The sequence below is a fragment of the Muscardinus avellanarius genome (assembly GCF_963383645.1).
Source record: "Muscardinus avellanarius genome assembly, chromosome: X".
NCBI classification, from domain to species: Eukaryota; Metazoa; Chordata; class Mammalia; order Rodentia; family Gliridae; genus Muscardinus; species Muscardinus avellanarius.
The window spans coordinates 81683306-81705110 of NC_137792.1; the positions used below are offsets into that span (position 1 = coordinate 81683306).

At 36.3% G+C, this 21805-nt stretch overlaps 1 protein-coding gene across 3 annotated transcripts in view; it reads right to left on the reverse strand.

The window, feature by feature from the left end:
• Positions 1 to 21805, reverse strand: part of STAG2 (STAG2 cohesin complex component) — a gene marked incomplete at both ends in the record, with an annotated part of 100409 nt that overhangs the window by 70525 nt on the left and 8079 nt on the right. For all 3 annotated transcript variants that reach the window (XM_080718594.1, XM_080718595.1, XM_080718593.1), the window contains 3 exons: positions 2623 to 2827; positions 8437 to 8513; positions 13531 to 13627. In XM_080718594.1, coding sequence (XP_080574720.1) covers positions 2623 to 2827; positions 8437 to 8513; positions 13531 to 13627 — 379 coding nt within the window. The remainder of the gene's footprint in view (positions 1 to 2622; positions 2828 to 8436; positions 8514 to 13530; positions 13628 to 21805) is intronic.

Sequence of the window (21805 nt, forward strand, 5' to 3'; positions counted from 1 at the left end):
AAATAAAGATTGACTGATCTCACTTAACATAATGTTCTCCAGGGCTTTCCATCTTCTTGCAAATGATATAACCAAGCACAGAAGGATAAGGTACATGTTTCCTCTAATATGCCCAAACTAGGAAACACAGAGGATACCAGAGGGACTCCAGATAATGGAGGGGAAATATCAGCAAAGTTTGAATGGAAAGATAGGAGAGGAGGAAGGCTGATCTTGATTAATGAGGGTCTACATCTGAATATGTGTAAATTATGAATATGACATGGTTAACCTGGACAACCACTGGTGGGAGGGGGAAGGAAAAATGGGGGCGGGGGGAGAGGGCACCAAATATAGTTTAAATGTATACCATTTATGTTCAATAAAAAAATTGTTTAAAAAATAAAAAATAAAAAATAAAGATTGAGAGCCAGGCATGGTGGCGCACTCTTGTAATCCCCACTCTTGGGAGGCTGAGACAGGAAGATCGCAGGATCGCACGGGTTCGAAGCCAGCCTTAGCTACTTAGTGAGGCTTTCAGCAACTTAGTGAGACCCTGTTTCCAAATAAAATATAAAAAGAAAAGGTCTAAGCCGGGCATGGTGGCGCACGCTTGTAATCCCCGCGCTTGGGAGGCAGAGACAGGAGGATCGCGCAGGTTCCAAGCCAGCTCACGCGCTGGTTTAGGAGACCCTGTTTCCAAATAAAAATGTAAAAATAGGTCTGGGAGTGTAGCTTGGAAGTAGAAGGGCTTCCAGGAACCCCAGTACCACCACCAAAAAAAAAAAAGAAAAGAAAAGAAAAGAAAAAAAGAAAAGGTCTGGGAGTATAGCCCGGAGGTGAAAGCCTCTGGGTTCCAGTACCACCAAAGAAATAAAACAAAATAAAATAAAGATTGAAGCCAGGCGTGGTGGTGCACGCTTGTAATCCCCGCTTTTAGGAGGGAGACAGGAGGATCCTGCAAGTTCGAAGCCAGCCGCAGCTGGCTGGCTTAAGAGACCCTGTTTCCAAATAAAAAGTATAAAAATAGGTCTGGGAGTGTAGCCCAGAGGTAGAATGGTTTCCAGGAACTCCAGAACAATAAATAAATAAATAAATAAATAAATAAATAAATAAATAAATAAATATTGGGGGGGACTAGGTCTCAGGGTGTAGCACAAAGGTACAATGCTCTGGGGTTCCATCCCCAGTACCACAAAAAATTAAAAATTAAAAAAAGGAAAAAAATACTATTTTATAAATGGTATTTTTATAATACCATTTCATACCATTTCATTTATAAAAAATACCATTTCATAAATCTTCCTCCTGAGCCACCTTCTGTTGCTATATGTCCCAGAGTTCAAACCTCAATATGAAATAAATGTAGTAATTAAAAGGTCTGATGATTTTATATTTTTTTAGTTTACTCCAAATTATTCCTATTTGGTGCATTGTAAGAAATAACAGTGCAAAACTACATCTTTATAGCTGTTAGCGCTCTTAAGAGTTTCCAATCTTCTGCTCAAGGCTATTTCATATGCACCCCAAGTGTGGTGGTGCAGGCCTATAATTCCACTACTTTGGAGGCTAGGATGGCAGGATTGCAAGTTCAAGGACAGTCTCAGCAATTTAGTGATAGCCTGTATCAAAACAAAAATTAAAGAGTTGGGGATATAGCTTAAAGTAAGAATCCCCACAGGATTCAATCCATAGTACCAGAAAATAAATTTTAAATAATTCATCTTAATATTTATTTAGATTTACCTCAGCCATTATGTTCTTAATGCTTAACACCACATTAAATACACAAAGCAAGAGCACATTCATATTTTGTGACTTTAAAAAGAAAGCAGAACCTATGGGGAAATGCCTGCATTTTATTTTTAATAATACAGAAACAGAAGTACATTTTTAGCTATGGATTTAATTCTTTAAGAAAATATGATAAAGAATACTCCCATAGTTAAAGACAAAAATCAAAATTATTAAGGCTTATAATAACAACTACAGCCCACTTAATTTATTCAAACTAAAATTTAAAAAGCACATATTTAATAACAGTACATCAACAATTTTACCCTTAGCACAAAGGAGAAACTAAAGAACCTTATTCATATAAAACCGAAATATCACTGTTGTAGAAATGTGAGGCATAAAAATGTAACTTGTTTCATTAAAGTATAATATCAAAGAATTTGGCCTGACCTAAAGTTAACAGAAAATGTGAAAAAAAATCAATTTTACACTATGATTAAAAGAATAAGTATTATTCAGTAGGAGTGCTGGAGGTATACATCTGGACTACATATCCAGAATGACATTGACAGTCTCCAGAAATTTGGTGTCAATATTCTCCTTGATAAAACATCTTTCAAGAACCATATCCTAATCTAAAAATTCTTCCTGTTGTGGCATAATAACCAAGCATCAACAACAAAATCACCATATACTAGCTATAATACAACTTTAAAGAATCAAAACTGAAAATACCAATATATTCTTAGAACTTCACAAGTATGGGGTGGAGGGATTGTGCTGTTAGTGGTCACTTTATAAATAAAAATAATTCAAGTCACTCTCATTTCCTTTCCCTTTAATAAGTAAGAATCTTTTTCATCGCTAACTTGAGGTGATACACAGAAAATACTTAAAAATACTGACCTGCCAGGGTGCTTGTATGTCGAAATGCTCTGACTTGTGAGTCAGACAATCCTGTAAGAAGTGAAATGACTGTATCCATCATGTACTCATCATATATGATACTATATTGGCATTGCCGAACTAGCACACCAATGAATTCACAAAAACTGGATTTGAACTTCTTCCACTGAGGACCAGCCATGGTGAGTGGATAATCTCCACTATCCTAAAAAAAAAAAAAAAATGCAAATAGCAATTTCACTCAAAAAGCATGGCTTAAGATTTCGCTTAAAAAAAAATGGGGGGGGGGGCGGGGGGCGCGCGCAGGCTACCTCCGAGCAACACCCCAAACACGTTATTTCTTTTTTTGTTTGTTTGTTTTGAAACAGAGTCTCGCTAGGTTACTAAAAGTCTCACAACATTGCTGAGGCTATCCTTGAACCTGCAATTCTCCTGTGTCAGCATCTGAGTACTGGGATTACAAGGGTGTGTCACCATGCTGGACACTAACTAATGTTATTATGTTATCAACTACAGAGGTTAAAATTTTTAAAACCCTCCCTCACGAAAGTGAAAGATTCTTCTGATAAGCACAAATGTATTTATTAAATAAATTTGAAATAATGGCAGCCGGGCCTGATGGCACACACCTATAATCCCAATACTTGGGAGGCTGAGACAGGAGGATCACCCAGGTTGGAAACCAGCCTCAGCTACTTAGTAGTGAGACTATCAGCACCTTAGAGAGACTGTTTCCAAATTTTAAAAATATATATTAAAAAAATAGGTCACCGGGCGTGGTGGTGCACGCTTGCAATCCCGCGCTTGGGAGGCAGAAACAGGAGATTGCGCAGGTTCAAAGCCAGCCACACAGGCTTAAGAGACCCTGTTTCCAAATAAAAAATATTTTAAAATAGGTCTTGGGAGTGTAGCCCAAAGGTAGAAGGGTTTCCAGGAACCCCAGTACCACCACTAATTAATAATAATAATAATAATAATAATAATAATAATAATAAATAAAATAGGTCTGGGAGTGTAGCGCTTGGAGGTAGAAGGCCCGATTTTCATCCCCAGTACCGCAAAAAAAAAATAATGTAAACATATACTTAGCAACTATAAAATGATCTATAAATCAATAAGTTACAATGTATATTTTTATTAACTTCTTAACATAAAATGAGATAAATGACCAGATAATTTTTTAAAGAAATTCAACAGGATTGGTGGCACACACCTGTAATTAAAGTATTTGACAGGCTGAGACAGAAGGAATGCAGGTTTGAGGCCAGCCTCAGCAACTCAGTGAGGCCTTCACCAACTTAGCGAGACCTTGTTTCAAAATGAGAGCATTCAAAGTAACAATAGTGCTGGTGCACTCCCAGCATTCAGGAGGCTGAGACAGGAGGATCGTGGTTCATGGACAGCCTCAGCTAATTAGGCCGTCCGCAACTCAGTGAGACCCTGTTTCAAAATAAGAATAAAATATAGGGCTGGGGGTGTAGCTTGGAGGTAGAATGCCCCTGGGTTCCATCTCCTGTACAGCAAAATTAATAATAATAATAATAATAATAATAATAATAATGTGCAAGGTGTAGCTCAGAAGTAGGACAGTCTTGAGTTCAGTCCCAGTGCCATACAAACAGAGATTTAAGACTCAGGGGATTAGCTCGGAAGTAGATACCTGCCTAGCATGTGGAGGCCTAGATTTAATCCCCAGGGTGGTGAAAAAGAAGGAGGGAAAGAAGAAGGAAAGAAAAGGAAGTGAATGTAGATACTACTGTTTTTAAAGAATGACACTTAGGTTTTCCTTTGAAAAATGAAGCATTCTTCATTCTCAAGTTAAAGAGAAATTCCTAACTAGATGTGGTATCACACACTTGTAATATCAGTACTTAGGAGGCTGCAAAAGGAGAAAAACAGGTTCAAGGACAGCTCAACAAGTAGTATGACTCTCATCAACCTAATGAGAGCATTCAAAGTAACAATAAAACAGTGCTGGGAGTGTAGCTCAGAGGTAGAATGTCCCTGTGTTTAATCCCCAGTACCACAAAATAAAATAAAATGAAATTTTTTACACATCATTAAAAATAATCAGCCAAGCATGGTGGCACACACCTATAATCCTAGTACTTACAAAAAGATTGCAAGTTCAAAGATAGCCTTAAGAAGTAGTGAGACTCTCAACATCCTAAGGAGACCCTGTTTCAAAAAATATGAAATAATATAGGGCTGGGAGTATAGCTCAGAGGTAGAACACCCTGGGTTCAAACCCCAGTGCCACAAAAATAAAAATAAGCAAGTTTGTGAGCTGGGGGTGTAGCTCAGTGGTACAGTACTTACCTAGCATGCAAAAGGCCCTGCATTTGATCTATAGCACTTTAAAAAAACTGAAGTCTTAAAAATTACACACTTGTAATCCCAGTATTTTGGAGGCTAAGACAAAAGGATCATGGTTCATGGACAGCCTCTGCTACTTAGTGAGGCCCTCTGCAACAAAGTGACACCCTGTTTCTAAATAAAAAATAAGAAATAAGGTTGGAGGTATAGCTCAGAGTTCTGTAGAATGCCTTTGGGTCCAATTCCCAGTACTGATAAAAAAAAGGGGGGGGGGGGGGGGGCCAACAACTTAAAAAGTCAAGATATCTGGCAAGAGTAGCCTAGAGATTTAAGAAGTAAACTAAGTTTTTAACAATTCACTTTCACTATTAATAATTTTTATTTTAATTCATGCTATACATAAAATAAATTGTCTGGGAATAAGGTCCTAATATACTCCACGAAAGGTGTTCTTTGCTATGAAGGGAGCAGTGCTAGGGATCAAACCCAAGCAAAGCAAGCATTCTACAACTAAGCTACACACCAAAGTCCCATTATTTCCTTATCTTATAAAAATATGTTTATTTATATTGTAGGACATCATTAACATCTTTATATATTTTTCTCTTCTTTGGTATATATTTTTATATAGAATGATGAGTTTCATTGTGGTGTATTTATGTATGCATATAAATGTAATCTGATTAAGCTAGCTAAGATGGTAGGAGGGATCGACCTTCATGAAAGGAGACACCTTGCCACACCTTGCTGGGGGAGGTACCTTACAGAATAAGGGGAGGTACCTTACAGAGACCTTCACTACATCAGAATTATGTAAACAAGATGGAGGTCATGGGTATAAGAAGTCCATCCACATGCTGTATCTTTGGGGTGGTGAATTGGCTCGGACCACCACCACCCATGCCATTGTGGCATGGGGTTGCAACTATCTTCTGTATTTCTATCTTTTTAATAAACTTCTTTACATCTTCACCAAAAAATATGTAATTTGATGAGAGGCTGAGACAAGGAAGACCACAGGTTCGAGGCCAACCTCAACAACTTAGTGAGACCCTCTGCAATTTAATGAGACCTTGTTTCAAAGTAAAATATAAAGAGGACTGGGGTGTAGCTCAGAGATACAATGATGCTGGGGGGTTCAATTCTCCGTACACACCCAAAATGTAATTTGATTAATTTCACTTCCCAATACCTTCTCACCCTACTCTCCCTCTACCGAATTGTTCGTTCTATTTTCATGGCACTCCTTGTTTTTTCCTGTTTCTTCCTTCTCTCATATGAAAGAAAACACCTAATACTTTTCTGAGTTTGACTTAATTCAAAACTATGGTTTTCAGTTCCATCCATTTTCCTGCAAATGACATAGTTTCATTCTTCTTTATGGCTAAATATAACTCCATTGTGTATATGCAATACATTTTCTTTATATATTCATCTACTGATAGCCAACTAGGCTAGTTCCATAACTTGGCTCTTGTCAATTTTGCTGTGATAAACAGGGGTATAAACATGTTTCTGTAAAGTGCACTAACAATTTCTTTTGAATAGCTACCAAAGATTGGCATATATGGATTATATGGTAGTTTTCTCTTTTTTTAAAGAATCTCCATACCAATTTCTATAGTTGCTGTACTGATTTACATTCCCACCAACAGTATATGAGTTCCTTCCCTCGACCCATTCTCACCAACATTTATTCTTATTTTTATTCTAAATAACTGCCATTCTAATTGAAGTGAGAAGGAATTATAGTTTTGATTTACATCTCCCTCATAAACCCCATTTATTTTGTGATGAGCTCATTTAATGACTATGTTAAAATACACATTAATTCTTGGTAGCAACTTTGTTAGTTTTGAAGTTATATTTCAGAATGACTCAAATACTTGCTTCCTTTTAGAAAGAGTTCTTAAATTAAAAGGTTAAAAACTAGCATTATACATAATTACTTCTCTACTACTCAGGAACTGATTGATACTGCTTAGTGATCATCAAAGCCATTTTAACAACTCATCTTTTACAAGGATAGTTTAAAGCTCTTCATTAGGGAGAGCAAGAATAAATGGAAAAGGAAATAAAACAAGATTTTCTACTTGAAAATTCATGTGGAAAGTTTTGGTAGCATAAAACTACTAGTGTTAGAATACGTGTGTGAACAAAACAGAGAGTTCTGGTCCTGAAGGAGTTTTGCATTCTAGTTAATCTACAAATATATACATAGTTAAGAACCCTTCAAAGAGATTACTGTGATAATGAACTCAAGTGTGTGTGTTGGGGGGGGGGTTGGGGATTGAACCCAAAGGCATCCTACCCCCCAAGCCACATACCCAGACCTTTGTTTTTATTTGGAAATGCAGTCTAGCTAGGTTGCAGATGGTCTTATTAAGTTGCTATGTCTGGCCTAGAACCTGTGATCCTCTTATCTAAGCCTCCCAAGTAAAAGAATTATATAGGCCTATGCCAACACACATGGCTTCAAGTCTTATTTACTATTTTTTGCCTGGGATTGGTTGGACACACCTGTAATCCCAAAACTTAGGTCTCTAAAACAGGATGATTGCATGTTCAAGGCCAGTCACAGTAACTTACTGAGAATCCTGGCAATTTATAGAGACACTGCTTCAAATTAAAACATAAAAATGAGCCAGGTATGGTGGCACACTCTTGTAATTCCAGCATTTGGGAGGCTGAAACAGGAGGATCAGGGTTCACAAACAGCCTCATTTATTTAGTAAAGGCTCTTTGCAACTCAGTGAGATCCAGTTTCAAAATAAAGAATAAAAAATAGTGCTGGGGGTATAGCTCAGAGGTCGAATGCCCCTAGGAATAAATAAATAAAATAATATACTATATTGTTCTTAGAGCTAAAATATAAAGGATTTATAAACAATAAAATAATTGATTTATTCCTTTGTCTAAGATACCCACTCATCAAATACTGACTAAATCTTCCCTTTAAAATAACCCAGAGTTGGGCATGGTGGTGCATGCCTTTAATCCCTGTACTTGGGAGGCTAAGAAAAGAGTTTTACAGGTTTAAAGACAGCCTCAGAAAGTAGTGAGGCTCTTATCAACCTAAAGACCCTGTTTCCAAATAAAAATAAAATAAGGCTGGGGGTATATCTTGGAAGTAGAATGTCTCCTAAGTTCGATCCTCAATACTAAACAAAAAATTAAGTACTAAAAATAAATTAAATAATCCAGGATATTATGTTCTTCCCTAAAACTTTCAGTTCTCGTACAAAAATAACAGCTAACATAAATTGAGTTATTGTTATGTGTCAGAAAATATATGCTACACATTTTTCAAACACTATTCAATGTAATTTTCATAAGAGCCTTATAAGAAAACTATTAGTCTCACTGTATACATGTTGAAACTGATGCAAGACAACTTGCCCAAGGTCACATAGCCATCTCCTTTGATTAAAGACAAAGTTGATATCCACAAAATCAAGTTAAGAACAAATTATCAAAACATTTAGGATAAGAAGTTACCTCATCAAATTCTTCAGTCATTTTTCGAATTATCTCAGAGTTCTGCATATGTCTAAACATTTCTGCTGTAACGACTCCTGAAATTTGCAATTGTCAGAAGTTAATATTTAGTGCAATGTAAAAAATAAAGAGAACTTCTACATCATCTCTAACAAGAAGTCTATATCCATACAATAAATTTCTTAATCTCATCATAAGATACTAAGACCTATAAATATAACACCAACAAAAGCTACTGTCAAAATGTATATGAAAACAGTTCCACACTTCTGACAGGTACCATTCTTCCTAGCATAATCAGCTTTGGCTATTTCTACCTGTCTTACTTCACTTGTGCTATAATAATATATACAACTGCCCTTTCATAAATAGGTTCCAGAATAATCCACTTCCTCCCCAAGCAGGATACTAAGATCCTTGATTGCTCAGTCCCTCTTGTAAAATGGCATAGTATTTGAATATAACCTATATACATCCTCTTGTGTATTTTAAATCATCTGAGCCAGATGTGGTGGTGTATGCTATAAATCCCAGCATTTGGAAGGCTGAGACAAGAATATCATGTTTCAAGAACAGCCTCAGCTACTTATTAAGGCCCTTTACAACTTAGTGAGACCCTCTTTCAAAATAATAATAAAAAATAGGAGGCCAGGCATGGTGGCGCAAATAATAATAAAAAAAAATAGGCCGGGCATGGTGGCGCACAATTGTAATCCCCGTGCTTGGGAGGCTGAGACAGGAGGATCGCACAGGTTCGAAGCCAGCCTCAGCTACTTAGTGAGGCTTTCAACAACTTAGCGAGACCCTGTTTCCAAATAATATATAAAAAAGGTCTGGGAGTATGGCCCGGAGGTAGAAAGCCTCTGGGTTCCACCCCTAGTACCACCCAAAAAAAAAAAAAATAGGGCTGAGGGTATAGCTAGGAGGTAGAATGCCCCTGAGTTCCATCCCCAGTACCAAAATAAATAAATAAATAAATAAATAAATAAATAAATAAATAAATAAATTCTAGATCACTTATGATATCTAGTACAATGTAAATGCTGTGCAAATAATTGTTGCACTGTATTATTTAGGGAATAATGATAAAAAAAAACCTGTACATGTTCAATGCTGATATAATTTTTTTCAGTTAAAAAATCCAGATGTGAAATCTGTGAATATGGAGAGAAGACTGTACTAGTTTTGCCCCTTTAACATAAATCATGTATCACCAAGGGTAAAGTCACATACAAGGTAGCATTTAAAACCTTGGGAATGCCGGGTGTGGTGGTGCACACTTGTAATCCCAGCATTGGGGAGGCTGAGACAGGAGGATCACAGTTTTCAGACAGCCTCAGCTACTTAGTGAGGCCCTCCGCAACTTAGTGAGACCCTGTTTCAAAATGAAAAATAAAGCCAAGCGTGGTGGTGCACGCTTGTAATCCCCACGCTTGGGAGGCAGAGACAGGAGGATCACGCAGGTTCGAAGCCCACCTGAGCTGGTTTAAGAGACCTTGTTTCCAAATAAAATATAAAAAATAGGTCTGGGAGTGTAGCCTAGAGGTAGAAGGCCCCTGGGATCCATTCCTCAGTACAACAAAAAAAAGAAGAAAAAAATAGGGCACGGAGTATAGCTCTGAGGTCAAATGACCCTGGGTTCCATCCCCAGACCTGCCAAAAAAACAAAACAAAACAAAACAAAAAACACCACCTTCCTTCCTTGGGAATGAGGACTACAGATATGGCTCAGTGGCAGCGCATTTCCCTAGCATACATTTAGTCCTACATTCAATCCCCAGCGTATGAAGGAAAGAAACCTTGAGGATGGATCTGAAGATGATAGGAAAAAGGGTAATAGGTAGATTATACTTTATCAATAGGTCTAAAACAACTACACCCTAACATCCTTTAAATGGGCTGAAAATAAATGTCAACGGATAAGTTGCAAGTCCTTCCTACCTGGAAGCCCATATTTTTAACTGGATGTTAAAAATAAAGGAAAAGAAAATAAAATTAATAGTATATGATAAATGCCTTGATGAATGATAATGGCAGAAATACTAATTTCAGACGGGGGAGGGGAAGTACTTACAAGTTAGAAAATTAAGAACCATTCCCCAAAAAACCCAACTGTTTCATACAGCAATAATATGAAAAGAACCTTTAAAATTTTAAAGGATGGCATGAGGGAGAAGGAAGGGTATACACTCTATGTACTAAAACTTAACCAAGAAAAGATCAATCATCAGAAAAGATATTTCTATAGAAAGTTGTATTAGGAGATAATAAAAGAAGATGTACATTAGTTTCTACTGATAAAGCATCATGAGATTTACAACAAAGGACAAGATAAATGTAAAAACTGAATTTTTGAAAACTGTAGTTTTTTTTTACCTGAATCATTTACTTGCTTACCTGTCCTATTACTAGCAATGCCATAAATATTGTAACAAAATGTCCTGATACAGAAGAATTATAATAAGTACTAAAAATAGTGCAGATTTTCAATAAAACAGAGAGGTTATTTTATATGCACATTTTTGGTGTGTATGTATTTATGTGTATATATACACAGATTTAAAACTATGATTTTTGTTTCACAGATGAGTACAATAAAAGCTAAGAGAAATTAATTTGTCTGACATAATTCACCTACATCATGATACCTCCCCTGGATGAGATCAAATCCTAGTGGTGCCCTTTATTACTGCAACCTTTTTAAAGAATCAAATAATTGACCATAAAAGAATGGTAAATTCAGAAAAAAGTACTATTTCTCTACCTAAGAAAATACTCTCAAACAACTTTTGAAGGATGTGTGTGTGTGTGTGTGTGTGTGTGTGTGTTACTTGGGATGGAACCCAGGGGCATCCAAGCTACACCCCCAGCTCTATTTTATATTCTTTATTTTGAAAAAGGGTCACAGTGAGTTACAGAGAGCCTCACTAAATAGATGAGGCTGCCTACGAACTACGATCCTCCTTTCTCAGCATCCCAAATGTCAGGATTACAAGCGTGTGTCACCATGCCCAGCTTCAAAGGTTTTTGTTTTTAATCTAGAATCATGTGTATCTCCTAAAAATGTTCCCATACTTTATATCCAGGTGCTATATAATTAACTGGCCATGCTAGAGAAGGACCAGTAACTCAATCTCTGAAACTATTTCAATGAAATGTTTATATATAATCTTGAAACAAACATGTGCATTTTATATTGTTTTCTATCTCCAGGCTATACTCTCAGACCTATTTTTTATATTTTATTTGGAAACAGGGTCTCACTAAGTTGCTGAGAGCCTCACTAAGTAGCTGAGGCTGGCTTCAAACCTGTGCGATCCTCCTGTCTCAGTCTCACAAGAACGGGGATTCTTGTGAATCCCCCAGTACCACAAAAAAAGTATGTGTATTCATCAGTGACCTTAACCTTGATTATATGATGAACTTTACTTTATGGAAGTTGCTAAATTATAAAATAATTCTTTCAATTCTACCTGATAAAATCTACCTGATAAACAAGTTTACAACATGTTAACTTTTTAGAAATCCTGACAATCTAGTTTACAATAAAGTATATCCAAATGTTGAGTTAGCAAGTTCCTTAGTTATAAACAATGACCCGAATACAGATGAAATCTGAGAAAAGAAAACACTCTGAATGTGGCCTTGTTTTAAAACTCCAATTCAAGCCTGGTGTGGTAGCACATGCTTATAATTCCAGCATTCGGAAGGCTGAGACCAGAGGATCACGGTTTGAGGACAGCCTCAGCTACTTAGTAAGGCCCTTCGTTACTCAGTGAGACCTTTTAAATAAAATAAAAAGGCTAAAAAAATAGGGCTGAGGGTGTAGCTCAAAGGTACAGTGCCCCTGGGCTCCATCCCCAGTACCAAAAATAAAATAAAAATCTCCAATTCAAACGTCAAATTAAAATAAAACTTTTCAAAATACACTAGAGTATTATATAAAACTAAATTGCAGCTATCTTTATTTTAGCTAAGTCAAATAAACTAGGCAGTTCTCTATATCCTACAAAGTTAACTGTTTGTTTTTAATTTCTCAAAACTAACCAAGTTAATGACAGCATGAAGTTACCAGGCTCATGGATTTAACATATTTGTCAGGCCTCAAATATAGGTAACATTTAATATGTAAACTACAAATAATGCTGTGATCAACTGCAAGTAAATTGCCAGTGTTACTTGCATTACAATTACCATCACAGTACTTTTAAAGGAATATTGTCCAATTAATGTAAATTGTTTCTTAACAATTCTTTCTCTACATTTGCTTAAATAAGTTGTTATTTTAGCATCTTAACTTTTTAATTCTATTTTAAATAACCTTCCCTCATCATTATTAATGCCTATGTTTTTGGTGTCATTTTCATCAGAAGTCTAAAGACATATTTACCTAGATATCTTCTAGGATTTCAAAGATATGTCAAGCACTAGAGAGAGACACAGGATACATAGGAACCTGCCTGCCTGTGATCTTCACTGACTCATTTATTGACCTAGAGAATGTATAAATCCTGAAATTACATAAATCTGCCCCCTTGCCATATACCTGTCCTAAATACTTTTGTCCTGGGGAAGACATTTATATATTGTATACTTTCCCCACTCCTGCTTCTTATCTTTTAAAATAAAGACCCCCACTAACCACCACAGATTTCTCTGTCTTTTTAGAAGAACTGGCAGTTTCATTAATACCTTACTTAGCTTATTTACTTACTTACCTACTGACTTATTTACTTACTGTTATTCATGGCACTTTTTAATTCCCTACACTTTACAATTCCCTGTCATTTGAACCTGTTTCTCTTCATTATCTTCCTCCTCCCTTCTTTTCTTTGTTCCTAAAACCAAGTGCTGAAAGTGGGAAATATATCTAATAAAAGTAATATAACAATTTCACACATGAATATAATTTTATCAACAGAATTTCTCTTACTTTGTTCTTTGCTTTTTACCTTAAATATTTTTATGAATATAATACAAATAATTCACTACACCTTGGTATTATTTTCTATGTAAAGTGCATGTAACATCTCTCTAGGTGGAAGAAAAAAAATTTTTTTGAGAGCTTCTGCTTACAAAATAAATATATCTTACCTTTACAGCCTGAACACTGAATAAAAAAGTTGATAAGGTCAAGAAGTGCTATATCTCGGTCATGCTTGTATGATTCTATCCAATCATCTACCACCGACTACAGCAAAGGGGAAAAAAGATTTTAAAAAATCATTAGCGTTTATTAATGTTCTAAGAATCAATAAAGTCCCATGAAAGTCATACATTTCAGCATTGTATAGTATCACATCTCTTTAAATAAATATATACAATTGTATATATATCCCAGTTGGCTTATTTGTAAATACTAAAAAGATGATCCTAAAGTTCTTACGGTAACGCAATGGGTCCTGAATAGCCAAATCAATCTTTTAAAAAGACAAATCTGAAAGACACGTTTCATGGCTTCAAGTTCACAAACCTACAATAATCAAGACAATGAAGGAGTTTGGCATAAATATAGAAATGTGCACTAATGGAATAAAATTTAGAGTCCAGAAATATATCCTTACATTGATGGTTATTTGGTTTTCAACAAGACACCAAGACAATTCAAGAGATAAAGAATAGTCTTTTCAACATATGGTCTGGACATAACTGGATATCCTCATGCAAAAGTAACAACGAAGCTGAGCCTTACCTCACACCATACACACAAAACTTATCTCCAATGGATCAAAGACCTAAATATAAAAGCTAAAACTATAAAGCCATCAAAAAAATAAAAGTAGCCTGGCATGATGGTGCACAGTTGTAATCCCTGCGCTTGGGAGGTGGAGTCAGGAGGAACGCGCAAGTTTGAAGCCAGCTTTACTGGCTTCGGAGACCCTGTTTCCAAATTTTAAAAAATATTAAAAAGTAGGTCTGGGAGTGTAGCCCGGAGGCAGAAGGGTTTCCAGAAACCCCAGTAGTACAAAATATAATTAATTAATTAATTAAAATTAAAAAATATAAAAGTAGATTTTCACAATGTTGTATTTAGCAAAGCCCTCATAGATAATACACCAAAAATGCAAGCAATGAAAGAAAACGTGAATTCAACTTAAAAATTATAAAGCCTTTTGTCAAGGATTCCATCAAAGAGAAAAGATATTTCACAAAACTGTGAAAATATTTACAAACCATATCTGATAAGAAATTTTTGTTAAGAACATAAAATAACCCTTTCTATTAATATAATTTTCAAAAGCCAGCCTGGGGATAAAGCTCAGTTGTAGATCATATACTTAGTGAGCATGAAGCCCCAGGTTCAAGCCACAGCACAAAAAATATTTTTAAAAATTAAGAAGTCAGATCCAGGAAGTCAGAGTGCATGCTTGTAATCCCACTATTTGGGAGGATTGCCGTTCGCCAACAGCCTTAGCTACTTAGTGAGGCCCTTTTGCAACTCAGTGAGCCCCTGTTTCAAATAAAGAATAAAAAAAGAGGGCTGGGGGTATAGCTCAGAGGTAGAATGCCCCTGAGTTCCATTCCCAGTCATGCAAAAAAAAAAAAGGTCAAATAATCCAACTAAAAATTAGAAATATAGAGAATGGATCAGAATTGGTCGTTTTATCAAGACAATATATGAATGGCCAATAAACACATGAAAAGATGCTCAACATCATTAGCCATTAAGGAAATGTAAATCAAAACTACAAGGAAGAACTGGGTATGAGGCTCATTGATAGGGAGCTTGCCTAGCATGCATGAGACCCTAGGTGTGTACACACACACACACACACACACACACACACACACAACAAAAGCCCTACCATATAGAGATACTACTTCATACTCACTAAAATGGCTACAATAAAAATTTAAAATATTAACAAGCATTTGTGGGTTGGGAGAGTGGCTCAGTAGTTAAATCACTTGCCAGGCAAGTACTAGGCCCCAGATTCAATCTCAAGCACCACAATAGGGGAGGAGGCAAAAATCTCCCCATATATTAGTAAGCTGCGGATAAATGGAACACTCCAACACTTCTGGTGGGAAAGTAAAATCATACAGCCACTTTGGAAAAAGTTTGGCAGCTCCTCAAAAGTTAAATATAGAGTTACAATATGACACTGCAATTTGACTCCCAAGGTATATATTACTCAAGAGAAATGAAAACATATGTACAAACATACACTTGTGCAACATTATTCAAAACAGCCAAAATGTGAAAACAACTCAAATGTGTTTCAATGGATAAATGAATAAACAAAATATGGCATATCCATAAAATATAACTGTTTTATCAAAAGGAATTAAGTTCTAATGCATGCAACAACATGAATCAACCTTGAAAGTATTATGCCAAATCAAAGAGACCACTCATAAAGAACCACACAATAAAGCCAGGAGTGATGGTGCATGTCTGTAATCCTAGTACTTTGGAGGCTAAGGACCACCAGTTCAGAACCAGCCTCAGGTGAGGCCCTCCACAACATAGTGAAACCCTTTTTCAAACTAAAAAGAATAAAAATAGGGCTGGGGTGTAGCTCAGAGGTAGAATGCCCCTGGGTTCCATCCCTAGTATCATAAAAAAATTTTTGTTTTGTTTTTAAGACCAGCCTTAGCAATTTAGGGAGATTTTCAGCCACCTAGTAAGACACTCTTTCAAAACAACAAAAGAAAAAACTTTTTTAAAGGGCTGGGGGTATACCTCAGAGTTAGTATAAGGCCCCTGGATTGGATCCTCTGTAAGTGCACGCAGGCACGTACACGCGCGCGCACACACACACACAAATTATATTATCCCATTTATGTGAAATGTCCAGAATAGGCAAAATTCTAAGTTGATCAGTGGTGGCCTAGATCTGGAGAACAGGGAGTGATGTTTCTTTCTATTATGTTGAAAATGTTCTCTAACTATAGATGTACAATTCTGTAAAACACTAAAAACCAATGGGCTTATACTTCAAAAAAAAAACTTTACTGCATACTATAGTTTGGATTTGGAATATCCCTTAATTTAATCCTCCACTATAAACTGTTGGAAGGTGGTAGAAACTAAAACCTGGGGCCTAGGAAGAAATTTTAGATAGTTCGGAGGAATGCCCTGGAAACAGGTTGTGGAAAACCAGTCTCTTCCTGTTTCCTGGCATCCATGAGAACAGCTTGCTCCACCACATGTCCCCCACCAGTATGTGCTACTTCATCATAAGCCCAAGGCAATGGGAACAGATTATCATGGAAATCTCTGAACCATTGAGCCAAAATAAAGCTTTTATCCTTTATAAAATGGCTTTCTTGGGTATTTGTTATAGTAATAGAAAGCTGGCACATTTAAATTTTACATTTGTACTTTTTTCTATATTTTATAACATGTATATGTTAACCAAAAATAATTTATGAAATAAGCATGTTTAAAATTTTTACCAAATATTGTATAGGCCAATAAAAGAATAAAAGCAACAGAATATATTATGAATGGCATTTATTTATTTATTTATTTATTTATTTATTTATTTTTGGGTGGAACCCAGAGGCTTTCTACCTCCCGGCTATACTCCCAGACCTTTTTTTACATTTTATTTGGAAACAGGATCTCACTAAGTTGCTGAAAGCCTCACTAAGGAGCTGAGGCTGGCTTCGAACCCGTGCGACCCTCCTGTCTCAGCCTCCCAAGCGCCGGGATTACAAGCGTGCACCACCACACCCAGCTGAACAACATATTTTTAAAACATGACCCCAAATTCTTTGACAGTGCTTCCTATAACAGGTGTTACTATATCCTCTTCTCTAGAACAGAATGCAATGATGTGCTCAAGATTAGGTCATATAGGGCCATGCATCTGCATTGATTTCTTGGACCATAAATGAACTAGATACTACCTCACAAACATTCTCTTCAAACCTCTCTTCTAAGACATACTATAAAAAGTCTAAGCCAAATGGGAAGGCCATTTGTAGATACTTCAGGTAAAGTTCTAGCTTAGCCCAGTCTTTAAATTACTTCATGCTATGTGTCAAACATTAAGTAAAAAAAAAAAAAAAACCAAAAAAAACTTCCAGATGTTTATGGTCCCTAACTGTGTTGCTACCAGGCATTCTATGTATCCCAACTAAGGACCCAGCCATTATGGATCAGAGAGGAGTCGTTCCTACTTAGTTCTATAACTTAATTATAGACCCACAGAATCACAAAGCCAAATATAATGGTGGTTGTTGCACATCAATGAAATTGAGGTAGTTTATTATGTGGCAAGACGTTATAAGAATAAGGACTACTCTTGTCAATCATGATACAAAAATATTTAATGAAAGCTACAAGACAACACCCCATCTCCTCAAAAAGTAATTTATAAAAACCAAGTGGAATTTACATTACAAATACAAGTCCATGGAAATAAATACTGTAAGCTATCACACCGAAATGGCTAGAAAAAAAATTTGTATTGGGGTTTTTTAGACATCTAGAACCCAGAGGTACTCTACCTCTGACATACACCCTCAGCCCTTTTTTATTTTTTATTTTGATACAGAGTCTTGCTAAGTTGCTGAGCCTGGCCCAAAGCCTGCAATTCTCCTGTCTCAGCTTCCCAAGTACTGGAATTATAGACATGCACCCCCCACGTTGCAACACTAAAATGGCTAAAAATGTAGCTTGGAGGTTGAATGCCCCTGGGTTCCATCCCCAGACCAGAAAAAAAAAATAGTATGCAAAGTATTAATTCAATAACATAAAACATTACCTAGTCAAATTAGAATCATACGCATGGTTTTTCCTGTCTTAAAATACAAAGACTATTTTTTATGCCTGTGGCTATTCTTGTATTTAGTCATTCTCACTCATAATTACTGAGATTGTTTTATGTCTAGGAATGCTAAAATTGGATAATACATAATTTCTGATTAAGTAATTAATAAAACAGAATCAAAGATATGTATAATGATAACATATCATGGTATAAGATGGGCCAGTAAGAGCAAATAATTCAAGGGGAGATGGTGTCTGAAAATGCTTTGCAGAAGAGAGGATCACACAGGTTCGAAGCCAGCTGCACTGGCTTAAGAGACCCTGTTTCCAAAAATAAAAAGTATAAAATAGGTCTGGGAGTGTAGCCCAGAGGTAGCAGGGCTTCCAGGAACCCCAGTACCACAAAAAAAAAAAAAAATTAAAATTAAAGACTACAAAATAGGGCTGGGGTGTATGTCGGAGGTATAATGCCCCTGAGTTCCATCCCCCGTAAGCCCCCACACACACAGACTAGACAAAACAATCACCTAATTAGCTACTGCTATAGGTTTAAATTTCTCATATTTTATACCCCCTACCAGCTTCATGTATTAAAAACTAATCACCAATGTAATAGTATTAGAAAGTGGGGCTATTAGCAGGTAATTTCATCATTAGGACAAAGCCCTAATGAAACCTTGCCTCTTCTATCAAGTGAGGGCAGTATGAAAAGGGACCAGTTATGGATCACAAAGTGAGCCCTCACCATACACTGAAAACTACTAGTACCTTGATCTTAGACTTTCTAGTCTTTAGAACTGTGAGAAATCAATTTATTTATAGCCTGCCCAGTTTATCTTTTATATCAACACAAATGGACTAATATTAGCTGATATTAAAAAAAAAACAAAACAAAAAAAGAAGCCGGGCGTGTTGGCGCACGCTTGTAATCCCCTCGCTTGGGAGGCTGAGACAGGAGGATGGTGCCGGTTCGAAGCCAGCCTCAGCTACTTAGTGAGGCTCTCAGCAACTTAGTGAGACCCTGTTTACAAATAAAATATTTAAAAAATGGGTCTGGGTGTATAGCCTGGAGGTAGAAAGCCTCTGGGTTCCACCCCCAGTACTACCTAAATAAATAAATAAATAAATAAATAAATAAATAAATAAATATAGAATCTTAAAAAAAACGAGATCAGAAAAAAGATTAATGTGGATAAATATCCAGAACAAAATATTATAAAGAAATAAATAATAAAAGTAAAAACAAAAGTAATGAAATGATAAACTGAGATAATACACCCTACCCCCCCCCCAAGTACTGGGGATTGAACCCAGGGGCATGCTAACTCTGAGACACAGCCTTAACTCTTTTGTTTAGTTTACTTTTTGTAGAACTAGGGATGGAACCCAGAGGCTTTCTACCTCCCAGCTATACTCCCAGACCTATTTTGTATTTGTTTGAGCCTCACTAAGTAGCTGAGATTGGTTTAGAACCTGACTTAGAATCCTCCTACCTCAGCGTCCCAAGTACTAGGATAACAAGCCTGTGCAACCACGCCCAGTTTATTCTTTTACTTTTTAAATAGGGGTCTCACAAGGTTGCATAAGGCCTCACTAAGTATTTGAGGCTGGCTGTGAACCTGCAATCTTCCTTTCTCAGCCTCCCAAGTACTGGAACGACAGGCCTATGCCACCATGCTTGGCTTAATCATAGCTTTTTATTCAATCACATTACAAGCATGGACCACCAAGCCCAACTATAGTGTATCCTTTGGATAAAATTAACTCAACAGGGGAATTGGAGAGAGGGCAGTTGTTTTTTTTTTTTTGGGGGGGTGGTACTGGGGTTCCTGGAAACCCTCCTACCTCCGGGCTACACTCCCAGGCCTATTTATTTATTTATTTATTTATTTATTTATTTATTTATTTATTTATTTGGAAACAGGGTCTCCTAAACCAGTGAGCCTGGATATGAACCTGCGTGATCCTCCTGTCTCCGCGTCCCAAGTGCGGGGATTATAAGCGTGAGTCACCACGCCCGGCCAAGGGTAGTAATTTTTAAATCAGGAAATGACTAAATAAACCACAGTACAATAACATATTATCGTTTTTAAAAGAAAAATGTTCATGCACAGGGCTCCAGACAAGAAAAAAAAAGCTAAATGTGTATTCAAAACGATCATTTATAAAACTAAACAAAAAAAGTCTACACTCCAATCGCAACTATACAGTATCAAAATTTAGGAGATGGGACAAATGGAGTTGAATTAGAATGCTAAGAATGAATTTGAAGTTGTGAAACTAGAGAAAGCTCAAATAGTTAATAATTAGTATTTTACAATTACATGGGACATTGTACTTTATTAGTACCCTCCAATTAATATTTCAAATTTCACTTACAAAACCATTTACAATTGCATATTTTTATTTTTTATTTTTGGTGGTACTAGGGGTGGAACCCAGAGGCTTTCTACCTCCGGGCTATACTCCCAGACCTTTTTTTTATATTTTATTTGGAAACAGGGTCTCACTAAGTTGCTGAGAGCCTCACTAAACAGCTGAGGCTGGCTTCGAACCCATGCGATCCTCCTGTCTCAGCCTCCCAAGTGCGGGGATTACAAGAGTGCACCACCACGCCCAGCTTGCACATTTATTTATAAACAAGTTTTCATCAGTTAATAATAACAAAAGTCTAAACAACTTAGTTCTCAGATAACCATCACTGTGCACCTACTATTGATTAAACTTATGTCATTGAAAAAAAAACTGTTCCCTTAAGTGTATATGTGTGTGTGTGTCTGTGTGTGTGTCTGTGTGTGTCTATGTGTGTCTGTGTGTGTGTATATGTGTGTGTGTATATATATATATATATATATATATATATATATATATATATATATATATTTCCCCCCCCCCCCCAGGTTGAGTGCAGTGGTTCATGCCTGTAGCCCCAGCTATTCAGAAGACTGATTTGGGAGGATGACAAGTCTTAGAGTTCAAAACCAACCTGGACAACATAACAAGATCCTGTCAAAAATAAAATTTAAATTATGCACACTCCTCAAGTATAGTATTTATTAATATTTAATGCCTTATGGGATTGGCCAACACTGCAAAACCTAAGTGCTTCTACTGTGATAAAACTATGCAGAAGAAACATCAATTAGGATAATTTGACATAAATATTCCTCCAATTAGTCCCCTTCTCTGCTAAGAAACAGCAACAAGTAATAAAATTTGTAATGAACTGACTAAAGTAATTCAATTCACTAATGTGTATAGTGTTTATGGCAATTCAACCAAGAAATCTATATAGGCAAAGGACTTCGTATTTTAATGGCAATTACACAAATTCAGAAAAATTGAAACCTCATAGGATTATAGTGTATTTATCAACCATGTAATTTTTTAACTTATGCTATCAACAAAAATATGAAGCAGTAAAAATGGTTCAAGACACAGTTTAAAGGTCTTATGTCTGAATAGACACATACCTAGAACTTTGAGTTGTTTGTTATTTTTTCATTAAGTATTCTATTTTTTTTTTTTTTGCCATACTGGGGGTGGAACCCAAGGGGCATTCTACCTCCAAGCTATATCCCCAGCAATATTTTTTATTCTTTATTTTTTAATACATTTTTTAATTTATTTTTTATTTTTGGTGGT